The sequence below is a fragment of the Gobius niger genome, assembly GCF_951799975.1.
Source record: "Gobius niger genome assembly, chromosome: 14".
Classification (NCBI taxonomy): domain Eukaryota; kingdom Metazoa; phylum Chordata; class Actinopteri; order Gobiiformes; family Gobiidae; genus Gobius; species Gobius niger.
Window position 1 is genome coordinate 11,498,797 of NC_136865.1, and position 19,657 is coordinate 11,518,453.

Genomic DNA, 19,657 nt, shown 5'->3' on the forward strand with positions numbered 1-19,657 from the left:
AACTACTGAGTATTTTGTTTCAGCTGTTAGATTAATATTTTTCAAACCAACAAGGTATAGGATAGTGATAAAGACAAGATTATTAGCAAATACCTACAAAAAGCATAATACCCCATCTTTAAAACCAATTACACATTCAAATTGAAGGAACACACTTAGATCAATTTGCTGAGACGTAATAGCTGACCAGGAAAATGTTCCCCCCATGTTTTTGGTCAAGAATAATCAAACTTGATGAGGGTTACTGTCCTAAGCCACCATTGACCTGAACTGACCAGTACCGCACTGCTGTACCTGAGCTTATACGGAAGGACTTCAAAATGCACAACGGGATGATACTAAAGGGAAATAATCCGCGCATCTCTGCTCTGATTGTGTAAAGCACTTCAAAGCCGATCTTGACAACGACGTTTGTGAGATTTCTGTCGCAAAGATAACTTTAAAAGACATTACAAAAGCCGCCAAGGTGACTGGAGACAGGCACATACACTGACTGTGATTCAGGCTTGTGGAGAAGCAATGGAGAATGTACACAGCCATTGGAAATCTGCTTGTTTCATAACCTAACCTAATTTTATGAAGGTGATACATTGAATGAATCCATACCACACTCAAAATGTCATTTGTTTTATTGAGGTTACAATGCTCTTGAGACTCTGGGTGCATTGTTTGGAAGTTAAGGCCTTTGATTAGTCATAATTAGCCCATCAATGTGTTTTTGTAAACCTCCGATTAAAATAAATTACCACTAAACAACTATTTTTATAAAGTATTTTTAGTGAACAATACTAAAGTACTATTTGGCAATGTCGGCTCACACTGCACAACTAAAAAGGGTTGCTAGACTTGTACCCAACAGAAAAATAATGTGAAAAAATCTGTAATACTATGAAGACATTTTGCAGTTCAAGGTCTAAATACTGTTTTCTGAAGCAAAACACAAGAACTGCCAAATCTATCTGTTCTGAATCAGTGCTGAGTAACTAATTGATGGGAGAGGGCGCATAAGGACAAGTCTGAATCACAGTCCGGAGTGAATGAGGTATTTAAACAGCATGGAAATAAAACTCACTATATCCACAACATGTAGTTTTTACAAGAGCTCTGTGTTACATCTATTGTTTCATGACGAGTGAATGGAGCCACTGAGCATTGTTTGAATAAAACTCCCACCCAAATGGGTTTGTGCTGTGTGTCACAATTCTGTTGCCTGAGGGGAGGGCTCTTTTGCAAAATAATAAAGATTGTAATGAATATAATCCCTGTGGAGCTGCTTAATTATTATTTTTTAATCATGCATATCACACACGCTTCTACCAACCTTGTAAGAGTAAACTTCTGTGTTGCCAAATTTTGAGTACTAAAAAGCCTCTTGTGGTAGTTTGTGGCGTATCAGTAATACATTGCACATAAAAAAGGTTAATATCACAAATGAGATCCAGTTCAAACTTGATATGATTTGATTTCTCATCTCTTACTGTGAACCAACTACTCGGCCACTAAGTCACAATTCTATGGTAATTTTTGGTGTGAATATATGTCGATTTATTATTTTATCATTAAGCAGGAAAAGATCAATATCAATCAGGCTTGAGTCTGTGAAAAAAAGTGTTCTTGCTCTGCACAAAAAGACCAGATACCAAAACACAACACAAAGACGAATCATACCCGACTCCACATTCGTCGTCCAACAGGCATAAATCTGGACCTTCCTGATCTCGAGGCTCAGAGTGGACTGTCCTAATATGATGAGGAATGCCATACCACACTTTCAGAAAGGTGCGAAAAAAAGCCTGTTGTTCAATAGTATTTCTGAAGGTGGACGCTGGCAGCTGGTCCCGGGAGCTGGATCTGAATCGTGTGTTGACTGCAACTTAAGGACCAAAGGCGGCAGCAGTATTGGGAATCCTCTGAGAAGTTTTCATATTTATCAATCTGTGAAAGGAGAAGGTAGTGGAGTTCAGTTCAACTAGTTGCTGTTCTGACTTGTTTCAAGCTCTTGCAGTCCTTGTCCTATGATTGATTTTGTGAATTCATTACATGCACTGTGTGGCTGCCATAGAAATTGTGCTGATTTTGCTTAATTCCATGCTAGTTATAAATAATAATGTGCTATATTTACAGACAGCTTGCCATGGCCTATTTTCATTATTGCTGCTTCAATGTATTTTATGGTGTCAAAAAGAAATGTACTGTTCTTTCTAATAGTTGAATCCACAAGTTATATCTTTGGCTAAGCTCTTAATATTGTCTTAAGTGTTACTTAAACCCAAGACAACACAGAGCAACACCACCAACTCAATGATATTTGTGGAAGTTAGTGGTCTAATGTTTTGGTATACACTTAAACTACTAAATCAAATACGAATGGGACTCTGAACACTAAAGGGAAGCTCCAGATGTACACCTCCATAACCTGGTTTGATGTGTTCATTTGCATTTGAAAAGACTTGAGTTAAAGGTGGCACCTTTAATGTTCACATCACAAGTGGAGAACGGAGTTGAAAGCCCGGCGTCTGGGCAAACTGCACTGACTTGGAACGTACTTTTGCATTTCATAAGAGCCTGTCAAACTGGAGAGTGGGGTCATTTGTTGAATACTATACTTTGGAGCTCAGACCCTGGCATGTCAGGGATGTGATGTAAGATGGTTTGTTTGGAGAAAACAGATACAGAGGAGGAGAAGAGGCGGTAGAGAAAAGAGGAGAGGTTTTCTGATGGTACTTGGGCTTCTTCAGGTGGTACCAAGAGTCATAATTTTGAAACTCAGTGCACAGCAGCCATGTTCAGCAGCGGCTTCTCCTCCTCCTGATGGTGATCAATGCCAGAGCGCATCTGACAGGAGCCACCGAGGACCCTCCACAGAGACTTAAACATCTCCATCACGACTACATCATGTCCAAGTGCCCCTCTCAGATCTGTTTACTGCTGTGGGACAACTGTGCTGCTCCTCTCAGGGATAGGCTTCTGAAAAAGGAGAGGTGAGTCAGGATGGAAATGCCTATGAGAGAACTTCAGCAACTCATCGTGTATTAGTTCAACTTTAGAATATACGAGTAGTGCAACGACAGGGAAATGACAAGTGATATATAATACATTTTTGATCAGGGGTCAGTAGTGGGTAATGCTTGGGGTCTGTTTATTGGCAAAAAGCAGGAATTTAGTTTTAGTTTTAAGTTTATTTCTATGTTTTTCTACTCTATACACACACAGTACAGTATACACAGTACAATGTTTCGTATAACTCAAAAAGATGTTTGCATTTCCACTGTGAACAGCACTGGCTTGACATGTCACAATTAGTATATATGTTACTTTATAATGTTACTTTGCATAAATAAGTTGAAATATGTTTTCAGAACCACAGGGAGAAGCTCCTCCTAAATGAGGCATCTGCAACCTGATTCTAGAGCTTTACGCTCGTTCGTCTCTTATGTGTGGAATCCACAGTCAATCCTCATATAAACCCCATTTTTATCCATTCATCCATATTCTTCAGTTGTAGTGCTGGCTCACTCACTGTTCACTGTGAATGTGAACAGACTAGTTACATTTGTTTGCAGCTCTATGGAAAAGGTAGCTGGAGGAGCAAGTTGGAGGTGAACCACAGGCCGATTTTCTACAATGTCAAAAGACCAAGGGCTGGACCCTTCAATTCTAGGCCTAAGTAAAACATTGCTTTGTCCAAATGTTAAGGAGTTGTAAAGGAATCAACAGCATTTTTCACATTTCTATAGTACTGTAACAGGTATTTGATCTCTGCATTGTGTAATAATAATCCTCTCTGCTCTGCCTGATCCCGTCAGACCTTGGAAGCTAAGCAGGGAAGGGCCTGGTCGGTACTTGGATGGAAGACGGTTTGGTAACACCAGGAAGCCTGGTGAATGTAGTGAGTGAGTGAGTGGTTGGTGGTGGTCGGAGGGGCCGATAACACAGACTGATTGCCTCGCTTCCGTCAGTCTACCCTAGGGCAACTGTGGCTACAATAGTAGCTTACCACCACCACCAAGTATGGAGTGAATGAATAATGCAATGTAAAGCGTCTTTGAGTGTCCAGAAAAGCGCTATGTAAAACCAATACATTATTAAGAATGGACTAATTGTGGCCTGCTTCTTCCTCAGGAAAAGGGGGCAGGCTCCAGAAGTCCCGTGCTAATTAACTTTCCAAGAAGCATTTGGTAACACTTAATAATGACTACACCTTATATAGACATAATAAATAATGAATAATTTATTAGTTAAGTGTGACTAACATTTTATAACTACTACTTTACTACTACTACACACTACACTTATTCTTTGTTAAGTCGTTATTAAACGTTAGTCACACTTAATCAATGAACTGTTCATGATTAATTAAGTGTCAATTCATCATTTATTAAGGCTAAATAAGTACCAAACACTTAAAGTAATTACTGAACGTGTTTGTCTTGACGTGCACTACAATGTCCTATTCCTTTTTATTTTCACCCTGTTCTATATAATGGAGCTGGTTCCCAAACCGTGCCAAACAACTACCATGAACGAGCTTCAGTTAGCCTGCACTGAGCGCTATGGGGGAAGCCACACGCTTTAGTAGTAAAGATGAACAGACTCAAGGCATCTGTGACTTTACCTTGCATTAATACAGCTAAATATTAATGAACGTGAAACCAATAAATGAATATCTGTTGTTCATTCAATTATCCAGGCACCGTGTGAAGGTAAATGCAATTTACTTCAGTGGTAGTTTCAACAGTTCCATTTTATTCCTTCAAAATAAAACATACAAAATCAACACATGTAATAAACAATAGTAAAAAAAAAAAAAGAAGGTAATAAAATCTGTAAAACATAATTGGCATTTTGATAAAATACAGTCACAGAGAAAAATAACAATTAAGGATTGCAACTAATAGCAACCACTCTATTCATATTGAGACCCATAACAAATATAATAAAAGAAGGTAGATCAATACAGGAAAAAAAAAAACATTTTAAAGAACAGGAAATATGTTTTTCTAACATCAGGAAGAAAACTAGTCAATGGTCAAATTGGATGTACAGCAATAATGGAACACGTTATGTGTCCTGCCCATCAACTACTGTTAAGAGGAAGTTTTCAGTGACCCAAGAATCTTCACGCTAGTTGGTCAGAAGGATCAAAATCTACGTAACATCTGGGCCACAACTGCCTGTATTTGGGAAATGAAAGGAAACTACCACAAGAGAGAGAAAATAATAAAACAATTAAAAAACAAATAATCAAAAAGGCCTGAAAACTTCCTGAACCCACTGTACACGTGTGTTCCTTTAGTTTGGGACTTGGAGGGGCACAGACTCAGACCCGCTCCGTCCTGACAGGTGGCTTGGCATTTCTCTCCCCAGAGCAGCGTTCAAAACAAACGCCACAAAGAGATCCTGCTGTGGTGCGGCCGCCACACTTCCTCGAGAGGAAATGAGAATTTTGTGACAAAATGGAAATGAGCAGCAGCAGCAGCTCACAGGAGCGGCGTGATATGAGGGACATAATAAGCCCGAGCCAGAGACATTTCCTGCTCATACGGAGGAGGTGGAGATGAGATCGCACCAAAGACGGTCGCGCCTTGGCATCTGGAGGTAATCTGTCTGTCGCAAAGAGTTCCATTAACAAATATGCGGGTTTTCTTGATTGTGTTTAGCAAGATTAACTCATCAAGGCGTTGCAACATGACTTCACACAGGATGGAGGAAGGTGGACACTGAGGTTATGGTAATACTGCATTTAGGTATATGCTCCGAGGTCAGAACTCAAACCTAAAAGGTGATAATAAAGTACAACAAAATCCACTCAGGAAATATTGATCACACGCAGATACTGTCACATTAGTTTGGTGCTGAGGCTTACACGTCTTGCAGGTTCAGTAGTGGAGGAACTGTCATGAGGGTTCAAGGTTTTAAATCAACTAATTATTTTCTAAGATACATATTTTGTATTTTATTATCTTTTAAATATGTATTCTCTTAACAATGGTAAGTAAAAACAAATATAAGGGCTCAGTATATTTCTGTGGGAATCCAGATTCTGTCTCCAGCTGCTCACACACACACTGCCATCTATAAATACACTGAACAGTAACTTGACCGAATGCCCAACGACGTCACATTACTCCACACATCAGTATCCTGCAAGTCTGTGCAACACCAGGTTTGAGAAAAGATTAGTTTTAGTTTTTTTGGCATAACTTCAGCAGCTTTAAGGTTAGCTGTAACAAAAAAAGTTTGCTTTTTTAAATTTAAATCTTGGCAGAGAACTTTTTTCCAAGTCACATCAAAGCCCAGAGAAAGTCATTTGGTTTCCAGGCTCTAAGCAAAGTTTGCAGTTTTGGATCTCTCTCACATGCACACTTTCCAAAGCACTGGGGGTCCCACGCCCTCTGGGGGAATCCTTCTGAGTGGTTTCCACTGCCTTTATTCGAGTCCAATGTCTCAATGTTCTTTAGGGGTCTGTGTCTCTGCACAAGCGACCAACCAGTGGAAGACTGACAACCAAAAAACAATGAACCAACACCACTTTGCACATTCAGAGCATGATAGCATGATTTACAAGGGTGCCATAATATACTTAACTGTACGTACGGTAAAAGGAAAAGCAGAAATAATACTTGTAATAGAAGCATGTGACGGAAAAAAAAAAGCTTAGTACTTCATAAGTAAAACGATAAAAATGAGGTGTTACAAAAGTGTGAGTAACTAATACATTTAATGAAAACCAATTCTAAAGGGACTTTTATGCCTATAACGAAATGTGAGAGTGACTAGTGTGATTAGTGATAGACTTGTGACTTAAAACACTTTTATGTGATGAACTAGGTGGAAAAAAAAAGTTCTTTCAATTCAAGTAATTGATCATAATGCAGAATAAAGAAAACTAATTCGCAGGTCAACAAAATTGGGAGAGTAAAAGTACGACTGCTTTTGAAAATCGTCACATTTCGCATTAATACCAGCTGCTTCCTGACATTTATTGGAAAAACCTTGCATTGCAGCATTGCCCTGATAAGCCAGTATTCCCGCTCCCGCACCAGAATATTGTCTAGTAGTGGAGCAAAATTAGTTTAGCACGCTAGCTGTTCTGAGACGCGCTAATAGACTCGTCCCTGTGAGGAATTGGGATGTTTGAAATGCTTTAGTAAAGCTAAGAATGAGTTTGAACTACAGCAAACAATATATGCAACTCTCCTTAATTGTTGGTAAACCAAAAAATCAGGTATGTGACCTTTAACGATTGATTGTTCCTTGCTACCAATTCGACCAAGTCTTTGTTAAAAATGGACGATCGGTTTGTCTACATGGCAGGTATTTGCAACTTAACTTCTAAAAATTCTTGCCACAGTCTATCATTAATGCACAAACTGTATGGATTGGACATCGGTATTGCAGTAAGAGCAGCGTGTGATTGAACGGGATTTTTAAGGCAGAGGCTCCATGCGACAATCATTAGCATGTGCAGACAACAAAAGGCGTCCCATGGTTCCTTGAGTGTGGACATGAAAGTACTATATATTCATGTGTGTGTGCATAACACCCACTACATGCACAGGTAGATCAAGGGTATCGCATATAGTAGCGTGTGCATTCCTAAAACAATAGCAGGCTGTCAAGTGTAATATAAATACAATTAAATCATCTGTTTTTTGTAACACGTGTTCTTCATGGTTGAGCCTTCGTGGGTTTGGTTTCCGTGGATACAATTGTAGATATCCACATCTCCGGTGTGCTTTTGACGGTCCATGGACGTTTGGAGAGGGGCCCCTTTTACAGAGCTTTGGCACTGGTGGTGTGGGAGACGGTGTGGGAGACGGGCTTCTGGGGGTAGCGGCTGTAGTAGTAAACCTGGAATAAAATGGCAAAGTCCACAAATACTTGGAGCAAGCCGCAAATCCAGAACTGGACCGGTGCCTGGGTCATGAGGAAGTAGCCGGTCTTGAAAGTGTCGCCGCTCGTCCACATCAGCACCATCTTGATGCTGGAAAAAAAAGAAAAAAAAAGAAGAGTAAAGTGAGTGCGCGGCAAAACGCTACAGTCTGATTCAACAAGGAGCTCTGTTTTTCCCGATGTCATCTGAAAGTCTACGCAATCGCCTGCCTCGCATGAACCTCCAGTCTTTTCTGTCGGTTTGCCACAATCCCTCCCACCAGCAGCAAAAATACAAGCCATCTCAGTCTCTTATCTCCATCTCCTTTTAGCATTTAGCATTCGTTCTCTTCATTGACCCGGAGTCTCTGAGTCCTGACAAGCTCAACGCGCCAAAGTTGTCCGTTCAATGACTGTATCTATAGTTTAAGGCGGGGTATTGTACTTTTTTCTCACGCTTTTGGTGATAATTTCCTAATTTTCTTGCCAAAACACAATCCGTCGTTTATTATCTCTATGGATGCAGTTTACTGTCGGACATCGGCCCTTGTATCAGAAGGTGCTGCAGCATCTCTGCTGAGTCTGAGTACAAATGAAGAGTTCATTTGCAAAAACAGATAAGTGCCATTGAAAAAACTCAACGTATGCTTCAACATTTCTCTTTACATTGCAGTGTTTTTCATTACCAGATTTGTTTCGTGCCATAAAAATATTAAGTCACTTGTTCTTAACTAAATTCACACAATTTTAGCTTCATAAGTGGCATCTGTTGCGTGCAATAAGAAATACCCAAAACGATTTTGAAAAAAATTTCAAAACGGAGATATCTGATTTTGCAAATGAACTCTTAAAATATTGCTTGGACAATCAAGGTTTGAACAATCTGAATTGCAAAGCGGGGTTAAGCCATGCAATGAGGACTTGAGAGGGTGATCTTTATGAATAATCTTTGAAAAACTTGACACTTGAATGTTTTCACAACACGACATCTCTGCAGAGGAAGGGTGGACTATGTAGTAACGTTACACAACTTCAAAAAGATTGGCCTGTGAGAGTCAGAGATTGTACAAACGCACATGAAAGACAGAAAAAAACAAAACAAGGGAACAACACTGTTCAACAACATGAAAGATCTATATCTATTCATCAGAGGTCCCTCATTCGTCTGCCTCCATCGCTGTTGAAATATTTATAAGCTCAACATTATTGGAATACATGTAAGAAAACAGAAAACACATTCAGTGTTATGTTGAGACAGTACCATCTCTCACATGATAAACAACCTATGACGCCTTCAGATCTGTATGGAAATGCGGGTTGCAAATGTCTGACAGCGGTTCTGATATGAAAGCGCACCGGTGGACGTGGCAACCTACACCGGAAATGATTGTCTTTAATGTAACTCTTTCTCATTTCATGCCTGCTGAGTTTTTATTTCATATTTACAATGAGAGCTTTCAAGTGGGCCACCTACAGTGTTGGTAATGGAGGAAAAGTGTTCATTCAAGAAAAAGAATGGAACATTTGCTGCACCAAACCATGAGGAACTGAACCTATGCATCACGCTGAAGTACTGTACAGCCGCCGTATATGCAGGTTATATTTAGCTCTGTTTCATCAGTGGACCTTTGTAGAGTTCGTACGTGAACGGAAATTTGATTGTGAAAAGGAAAAGGCTATAAAAAAAACAGGACAATATTGTGTACCCTTTATGGTTGGCTTTGAAGCTTGATCAAAGCCAAGACTTGAACTCGCACCACAAAAGACGACATTTTTTTCGATACCGGTTCTTTAACGATACATGGTTTTCAATACCGATACCTGAATGACCTTTTTTCGATATATTTTGTCATATAGAACCTTAAAACGATAAATAATGTTCCTTTTCCTTCCATTTAAGTTCTTTTGCATTTGTATCATTTGTTTAAAGGGACTATACAGAGTTTAAACATGTAAAAATGATGTATTTTCCTCCCCCTACATGTTCCAGCAATGTCCTAATGTGTAGAATGAGCTCAGAACTGTTCACCACAACTGCCTCTAAAATCCTGCACTGTCACTCGAAAACGTGTTACTTCGGGTCCGAAGTGCCGTCATGCACGAGCTTAATATAGAAGGTGCAGTTACTCATATGACCTGAGGTGGCAGTAGTGAGTATAAAATGGCCATCTTGCACACTTTTTCTTATTTTTTCCCAAATTTTCCATATTTTTTTCTTACATTTCACATTTTTCCCCAATTTTTTCTCTCCAAATTTTCTCCCATTTCCCCCCCAATTATTTCCTGAAATTTTTGATTTTTCCCCCCCAAATTTCCCCTTAATTTTTCCACTTCTTTTTCCCAATTTTCCCCCCTTTTTTCACATCTTTTCTCAACTTGTCTTTTTTGTATTTCTTTCCGGTACCTGCGTTTAATGGTACCCAGCCCTACTAAAGACACACCGAATTGCCTAGTTCAATGATTCTATTGGAGATAATAGAGGGAAGGAGCTGGGGCCACAAGCATTGTACAACACCATGGACTCCGTTCGTGGCGGCGATGTTTCGCGCGACCTTGACACTGATCTCCACAGTCTTCTTGCTTTGAGGCGGTCGCTCTAACGCCGCAATTTTTACACGTCTTGGTCAGGAAAATCCCTGAACTAACGAGACCGAGGGAGCCTAACAACTGCCCGCGGCTTCGAACTCAACTCACTGCGATATTGTCAGTACAGAGAATTGACAGTAAATATACATTCCAGGAGGCAGAGGTGATGACATCAGCGCGAGGCCGTTCTTTCATTAGTTTCTTAGCCGGTGGAGGTATACTGCCCTTAAGCTTTCACAGTGTGCTCCTTCTGACTTGTGTGATGCGCCGCTCCCTTGAGTGAGTGCTGGTGTGTGTTTTTTTTTGTTTTTCTTGTATAAACTTTTTCCTCCGGGCGCCAGAGGCCAAATAATAAAGGTATACGCAGCGCTGACAAAAGAAAAGACTGAGCCAGCACGGCAGACAATACAGCGGGAACACAGCCCTCGTGTGATGTGGTTCCTAATGCAAGCCGCCTGCTCCAATATGACCGCACGCTGAGACGTTGGAAATCTCCTCACTCAGGCGTGTCTCTCTGGTCGGTCAGCACTATTTGAAAATGCTTGGCAGGGGGTTTGCTCGCCGGCCGAGACGTGATGTGTCTGAGCGAATTGGTTGATTTGTTTCATGTGGTGCCACTGTGAGATGATAAACCACTTATGCTTGTGAGCCACATACATGATTTGGATCTTGTAGAGGTAAATGGGTCTGTGCGGAGCGTTTTAGAAGATAAATGTCACAATTGTAAAGCGTATCCCGAGTTAAGGTTGCTGCTATTCGCTGAGAAACGGTCTACTGTAGCTTTTGCATCTCCTGCCCAAAACATGAGCCTAATCTATTTTTCTTCAATGCTTGAAAAGTTTAAAGGGATATTTCAGGATTTTTGACATGGGGTCTCATTTCCTAGTTATCCAGAGTGTTGTTGATTTCTGGAGATTTTTTTTATTTTTTTTAAATTCACGCAGTCCTTATGTTTTAAGAGTTTAGTGGCGCTAGGCTAATGCTAGACTAGTGCATGCCTATGGTAACTACTAGCCGGCATTAAAAACCTCTTCAAAATCATTGGGTAGTCCTCCAAACGTTGCCATATCTGATTTGTAGAAAGCTCCTTTGTGAATTCCACATGTAGTAATGCAGGTAAACTAACTTCTGCAGATCCGGTAACCTAGCAGATCACTCCGTCGCTGCGTAGCTTACAACCAGGAAGCTGATGCTGCTCAAATAGAAGTTCTTTTAAAGGAATAGGCCACCGTTTTTACATACTAAGATATGTTCTTACCTCACTTTAGACGTGTTAATATATCCCCGTCTGGTCTTTGTCCGTGCGCTCTGCCAGGCAAACGGAGCACATACGCAGCCTCTCCCACATGTCATATAGCTCCGAAAAAGCTCACGATAGAAGCTACCAAGCTCTTCCACGTGTTCCCTATTTAAATAAAGTTACGTGAAGTGTTTTCATGCGAAGTATATTTACACAGAAATGTAACATGTCGATTTTATAAGCAAATAAAAAGGGGGACTATATTGTGAGGCGTAATGATACGAGGAGTAAAACGTCCGCGCAGTAACTCCTAAAGACTTCCCCCCGCTCACTTCCGTCAATAACCTTTAGGAGTTACTGCGCGGACGTTTTACTCCTCGTATCATTACGCCTCACAATATAGTCCCCCTCTTTATTTGCTTATAAAATCGACATGTTACATTTCTGTGTAAATATACTTCGCATGAAAACACTTCACGTAACTTTATTTAAATAGGGAACACGTGGAAGAGCTTGGTAGCTTCTATCGTGAGCTTTTTCGGAGCTATGTGACATGTGGGAGAGGCTGCGTATGTGCTCCGTTTGCCTGACAGAGCGCACGGACAAAGACCAGACGGGGATAGATTAACTCGACTAAAGTGAGGTAAGAACATATTTTAGTATGTAAAAACGGTGGCCTATTCCTTTAAATGCAAAATGGTTATATTTCGACAATTATTCAGGCAACACATACATTTATATCGGTAATCTGGTGTTATAAGTGATTTGCCTCAGGTGCACTGTGCTTGGGTCAGACTGTTTTTAATGCAGGCAACTAGTTACCATAGACATGCGCTAGCCTCCTAGCACTAGCCTAGCACCACTAAGCTCTTCAAATATAAGGACTGCATGAATAAAAAATAAAAAAAAATCTCCAGAAATCAACAACACTCTGGATAACTAGGAAATGAGGCCCTGTGTCAAAAATCCTGAAATATCCCTTTAAGGGGCTAAAAGGAACCTTCACAAAGTTGGAAAAAGTAAAGCCGAAGAAGAGGTACAATTGTATAATGACAAATAAAGGTATATAAAACAAATGCATCCAGAAATAAGAATAATTATCATCATTATCATTATCATCTCAAGGCCCATTCCCATGTTGTACAAATGCATACTGTAGATGTGCTGACGCAGGGCAGATTTGAGCTCTGAATGTGTGGCTTATGAAACATGTTTGCCAATGAAAGAGCAGGATAAAGGGAGTTGGCGGAGTCCCAGCCTCTGTAAGCCTCTTTACACATGTAAAGAAGGGATGAAGCCTCATCGTGTCTGTGCTCAGGCATTCTGCCAGCAGACTGTTCAGTCAAACCTTCCGAGTTATGCATCTCTCACTCACATCTGATTTTGTGTTGATTTTGATTTAAAAAACAGCCAAAACAAACTCAAGTGGATCTCTTCTAGCCTTCTCACTTCTTGACACTCCTTGTTCTCTGCTCCTGCTTGTTCGCGACTCACTTGAGCTTGTTAAAGGCATAGAGACCTCAAACCCATTTCCCCATGTGTTTTGTCCTTGTGGGTGAACAGGTAAAAACAGATGATGAGAATATTAAACTGAAAGGTCAGGAGTGTGTTAGAGAAGCAAGCAATCAAGAACAAGTGAATTTGAGCTTGCCAAGAGAATTTACAAAGGCAGTGGGGCAAATTTATCTTTCACATTGAGTCCACTATTGACTTCTTCTTCATCTGTAGCAGGTAAGTTAAAGTTACAACTGCCCCGGAGCTGACAGACAAAAAGACCTATCACACTATTTGTAATTCAAACAGGCGAAGAGGGGGCAGTGTCTCGCCCTCGGACGCAAGAAGACATCTACGTGGTAGATTGCTGTGCAATTGACACAATTTTAACAATCAATCTAGTTCCTGGTCAATACCAACTCTTTAAAGTGACAGGTCGACCAGTCAATCCTGTTGAAGTACCGGCACATAGTTTGGACTTTAGAAGAGTTTAATGGAAACTAAAGCATTCATTATTATTATTATTTTGTTTAAACTCTGCTCAATTAATTAGTTCTGTCTTGTCTTTGTTCCAACCCTTGTAATGGCTCCCTTTGGCCTATTTTTTCATAATAAGCCAACACATACAGACTGCACTTCTGTTTGTTGTATTCCGTGGTTGTAACAGGTCAAATTTAACAAAAGATTAAAACAGGGGTGTCCAAACTACGGCCCGCGGCCCACTTTTAATTGGCCCATTGCATTTTTTTTAATTTTTCGCCTTAATTGCATATATATATAAAAAATAAACGAAAATCAATTGATAGACAGCTCTTTTTTTTTTTTTACTTTAAGCATGTTTTATTAAAATGCATAGACATTTTATTGAATTTGCTAACTTTAATACAATAGAGGTGAAGTTGTGAAGAGTGCAGCCCAGTTTGTATATTTTTCTGTATGTGGCCCTCAGTGAAAAAAGACCTGGATTAATAATCCAGTCCAATTAATAGTCCAATTAATAGTTTATACGCTGTGTTACATTTTGAGGCTCCAAACCATTTTTCTTTGGCAAAAAAAAGAGGGGTCAAAATGGCTCTTTCGATAATGACAAAAAAACAAAAAACATAAAGTATTTTTTTTGCCATATCCCCCAGTCCTAGCAGGTTGTGCTATTTGATGCTAATAATAGGAATGCATGTCTCTACCCAATCCTTAAATTGCAATGTCTCAGGGGTCTATCTTATTTTGTGATAGACTCTATCAAGCCTGGAGCTGAGACACATATCGCAGTGGTTTAAAATAAAGTGTACAAAACTGAGTGCATAATGGGGGACAGCCACCAGGCAACCCCAGTATGTCCCAGTAATATCTGTTGAGTCAGGTCAGTTTCCTCTGGACTAAATAAGGCTGAGAAGTCTTATCTAACATATTCCGACATCACTCAACGGCAGATCCTTATAAGGCCCGTCTTGGCTGTGAGAAGAGTCCCATGTTCCTGCTGTCCCTCAAGTCGCGTGTTGTATTTCTGTGCTTATGGCAGGCTGGACAGTATCAGTATGTGGCTCTGCTCCTCAGTCGCATCACGCTAACAATAGCTGCAGCACAAAATATTCGCAAAATAAACAGCATTCCCCCCACACACAGTCAATCTGCAGTGACATCAAACATAAGCAACGGTGCGCGTGTGTGTGTGTGTGTTTGTGTTGTTTGTGTCTACGTGCTCTGCATCACCTGGACACGGTAGGGGAAAGAAAATTCAAACTCCCCTTCGTCAAGACAACAAACAACAGCATATCTATAAGTTTGATTGGCACTATGTCTAGGATAATTTGAATGAAACTTCCTGTCAGTGAAGATAAAACAAATACGCTTTCTCACTATTGCTGCTTCGCTCAGTGTTGAACTGTTGTCCCTTGTGGAATAATAATGTTTTGTTTCGGATTAAAATGCTTTCCACAACTTTCACAAAGCGCTTAGAGCGTACTTTTTTAATTCCGTCAAACAAACACGGCAATTATAAGCAAATCTAAAGTGCACTGCGGATTGCTATTTTTAATGCTTGCCATCAGCCCTTGCCTCATGAAAAGACATTTACTGAGGATGTTTTTTTTTACTCTTATAATTACTAGCACGCTTGTGAGAATAGCAGTGAATTAAAGACTAGAAAGTTGTTATTGTACTTTAGTTTGGTAAGGTGACACGGATAAGAGCCAAAATAGTATTTGCTTCTTTTTTTTTTAAACCTAGAGAGTCGCCATAAAAAGTGTCATTGTGAAAGTGCAGGATAATGAACAGTTGCCAAAAAGAATAAACATAAAAAAGGTTGATTTATGTGCCTGCTTTTCCCACTGGCCTTTGAAAATGTTCTTCAAGGAAAAGGCCACCGTTTTTACATACTGTGATATATTCTTACCTGAGCTTAGACGAGTTGATGTGTATCTGTCTGGTCTTTTTGGGTGCGCTCAGTCACGCAAAACGACCAAAGTTGTTGCTAGCATTTGGCCTCTCCCAATGTATTCCTACAGCTCCAAACGGGTTGAAGTTGCAAGCTACCAGGCTCTTCCACGGGCACGCACACAGACCAGACAGGTACGTATCAACTCGTCTAAGCTCAGGTAAGAACATATCGCAGTATGGAAAAATGGTGGACTATTCCTTTAAAGAACCTATATCATGAAAAAAACTTTCTGGAGAATTTATTAACTATGGTATATTGTTACACCTACATCTAATCAAAACCCTTTTACTTTTAGTTGAGACATCAAAGCTTGTTCTAAAGATTGGAAAGGAAGTCCAATTGTCCATGCAAGGGGGCCAGTTATAATCCCGAAGTTGAAAAGTTCATTGTGAAGGACAGGGCATAAAATGTGGCCCGTGAATGAACCTGCGCAGCTGAGGTAAGTAAGAAGTCAAGCGTCCAGATGTGTTTTACCTCACACCATGGGTCCAGGCTCAACCAATGTGCAGCATCGAGAGACGATGTGTCCATGCAGCTGCGTCCATGCACAGCTGCATGGACACATTGAAAAGAGGTCATTTGTTATGTCCACAACAAGTTAAATTAGACAAAGAACAACATCTGTGCCTTGGTTTAAAGCAAATTGTATAACTCGCACGATCACTGGCCCTGTATATTTCTGTCTAAAAAGTGCACATGTCTTAATTAAAACAAAAGCCAAGCTAATAGCAACATTAAGCAAAATCGTTAACCAGTGGAGAACTTGTTACCCGTTTGTCTTAATTCATGCTCTTTGCGGTGGGCGATTGTGAGCTACAGCACAAAGAGGAAAAAAACATTCCCCCTTTTCAAATGAGTTCCTTTCCATTTTCAGGTATAGATATTAAATTGAAGTATAGCATGACATAGCCGCATGACACATGGGTGGCACTCATGCAAATCTCCTGGGGCCAATTACTTCTGCAGCGCTAATGCCAAGCTGTACTTATCACTGGACGGGTCACAAGAAGTATGGGAAGTACTTCTGTGTACCCCGCTTTAGCTCCAGCGAAACTAGGGCTGTACGTCAGCGGGAGAAGCAGGTTCGCCCAGGGTACATGACAGAAACTGACATTTAACAGGCACCCCGGCTGACACACGCAGTGATTCATACCCTTCTCACTGCCCACATGGCTCTGCTGAATATGCAAGCGCCCTGGAAGTAGCCATGGCACCTAAATGTCAGTGCAGTCGGCGAAGGGGCAAACTGGTGAGGAGTTTGACCAAAATATACAAGAAGAATGGCACTCTGGTACTCGGAGACCATTGATTTATTCTTCAAAAGGCTTGTCCCTGACCTCGCATTTCAAACATATCAGAGGAATTGGGAAACATGTTCATTAATTCGTCGTAATAAATAGGACAGCTATCTATTGCTCTCCCCAAATTAGCGCATCATTCCTGCCCATGATCCACTTCTGTCTCTATACAAACAAATGTTTTCTGAATGTGCACATGTTCATTCAATTATTGCCCTCGTCATAGCAACCAGACTCGCTCTTGGGTTAATCCGAAGCATCAGTCTGCATCAACAGTAGTAATTACACTACAACGGCATGGTACACACACAAAAACTCGCAAATAAAACCTTGAGCTTGATGCCCAAGTAACCTAGCAACAAGCGAGACACAACTTGATAGGTTGAAACAGAGGGGGGGGACATAACGTAACCAGGAGTGAATATGGCCTCTGTCTGTGCGGTGGCTTTATCTGGACTGGCGCCCTCGGCGATACACGGCGTACAGTATGAAAGCGGCATGTTATGGCATTCTACAAGACAATGGAGGTTGAAAATACATAATGGCGCTTAAGTGATCCAAGTAGGTGATAATAGGCGGTTGTGAAAAGTGACATGATTGGTCGTCAAGGCCTCAGATGGAGAGCAGCTGCCATTTCTAACTGTGCAATTATAATTCACAATACCAAATGAACTACCAATTTATAGCTGAACGGCGCATGAAAAGCTCAGCGGTGACGATTAATAATTATGCCTTGTTCCTCGGCTCAAGAATAAAAGGAACTTACACATTTACACTGCGTTCCAAATTATTATGCAAATTGTATTTCAGTGCCATAAAGGGAAAAAAAACAGTTTTTCAGTGAAACTCATGGATGGTATTGTGTCTCTTTGAATCACTGACATCAATCTCAGATGCCTGTGATGAGGAGTTGTCAGGTAAGTCCAGTTAAGGGAAAAACAACTAAAAAACAATGTTTTATTTATTTATATGTTTATTTGATAGTGACAGAACAAGAAGCATTGTTACAATAACCGATGCCATGTTCATAGGCCGTATAGCTAAAAGCTAGTTCGCAGACCTGGTCCCTAAATATATATATTTATATATATTATATATATATGGAACATAATGTTCCACATTATTAAGCAGACCAACATTTTCAAGCAATATAGGAAAGCAAAATGATCTCTCTACTGATGTGAAATAATTGGATGCCTTCGTCTAGGTATGAAAACCTTCGATATTTCATGAAAGATTAAGCCTAATCATCGTACTGTTAAGAGACTTGTGGCTGATTCAGAGGATTTGTGCCTATAAAGGCACAATGAGAACACATCAGCTTAAGAGAACAGCTGCTACAAAGCAGCAAACAGGTATTTGAAGCCACTGGTTGTGCATTAACCTTCTAAAGCATGTACAAGTTGAATAAGAGGGGTCCTAAATACCTACCTGCTTTATCAATGTACCACTATCAGGGCTTTACAAGTGCATGAAAAGATGAAAAGCTCTGAGTTAGACAAAGTTATTACATTTAGATTTTATTGAATTACATATGGCTTGAACATGTTTGCTGTGTCATTAATTGGCATCTTATTGCTAAGATGCCAATTAATGACAAAACAAACATGTTCATAAAGTTGTCCAATTTCATATCAAATGTGCGAAGATTAATAACTATTGGTTCATAACTCTTTGAAACTCTTTTTTCAAATGGATTTAAATATTATGCAAAGGAAAACACCCATCATAGCTACATGGGCCGAGCAGTGTATTTTCTATTTTTCCCTTTATTGAAACAACTGCACAGCAAAGGGGAGCAAGAGGAGGAGGTGAGAGGGGCTTATTCTAGCTTGCTTGAAGGATCAGGAGGTGAAAGATAGTGATAAAGATGTCTTTGAAATTATTTCAGCATAATAGCCAGTCTTACAAACTTACAAACATTAAGATCTAAAACAGTATCAAACAGTTCTTCTGATTAAACATGTTCACACTTGACTCCCTGTTGGCAAAGCCATTTGTGTGTGCGCAATGCAAATACGAAAATAACAATAAATGCATAACCTTTTTTGATCATAGGCTTCCACCCCCTGCTATATAGCGCGTTGTGCTCTTTGACTGAAAGCACGTTTACAGCTCGTCTCTGGAGGGTTTGTTGCTAGGCATTGTGGGAAAACCAATTGACTGCAACTTGTCACGGAAAGTGCTGATTATTGAAAACAAGTGCACGACATAAATCATAGGAGTTGCTGAGAGAGGGATCCAAGTCCGAGGAGGTCCAAGTGGCAAGTTGTGACTAATGGACAGGACAACATTCATCAGAAATGTTCGAAAAGCCGTTCAACTCAATTCTATGGGACATAACAAAATTAAGTAGAATTGAGCCAAAAAAATCACTGAAAGAAGCTTGTGTACAACAATTCAAGCACTTATTATTTGTCCCTATATTGCCCGTAACTATGGCATTGTACAGTATATCTAGGTATGTTCTCTTAAATGCCTTCTAGATGTTGAAACCTATAGGTCCAAGTGACAGAGTGAGGGGGTGTATGAAAGCACAGCGTGGAAGCAGTCATGGTGGGTTAAGCGTAGGGCCTTCACTGCTGGAGCGGTGTTATCTGTGAGCTGCAGAGGAGAGGGCCGTTGAGAGGAGAGACGCGCAGAGAGGGAGGACACGGCTTTGAGGCAGGACCCACACGGCGGGACAGTAATCAGCGTGCAGCTCTCCCACATCTCTGAAGAACAGTA

At 40.4% G+C, this 19,657-nt stretch overlaps 1 protein-coding gene across 1 annotated transcript in view; it reads right to left on the minus strand.

The window, feature by feature from the left end:
- Positions 1-6,841: 6,841 nt before the first annotated feature.
- Positions 6,842-19,657, minus strand: part of slc66a2 (solute carrier family 66 member 2) — a 30,671-nt gene continuing 17,855 nt past the window's right edge. Inside the window, exon 5 of the mRNA XM_079571330.1 lies at positions 6,842-7,987. Coding sequence (XP_079427456.1) covers positions 7,777-7,987 — 211 coding nt within the window. The 3' untranslated portion in view covers positions 6,842-7,776. The remainder of the gene's footprint in view (positions 7,988-19,657) is intronic.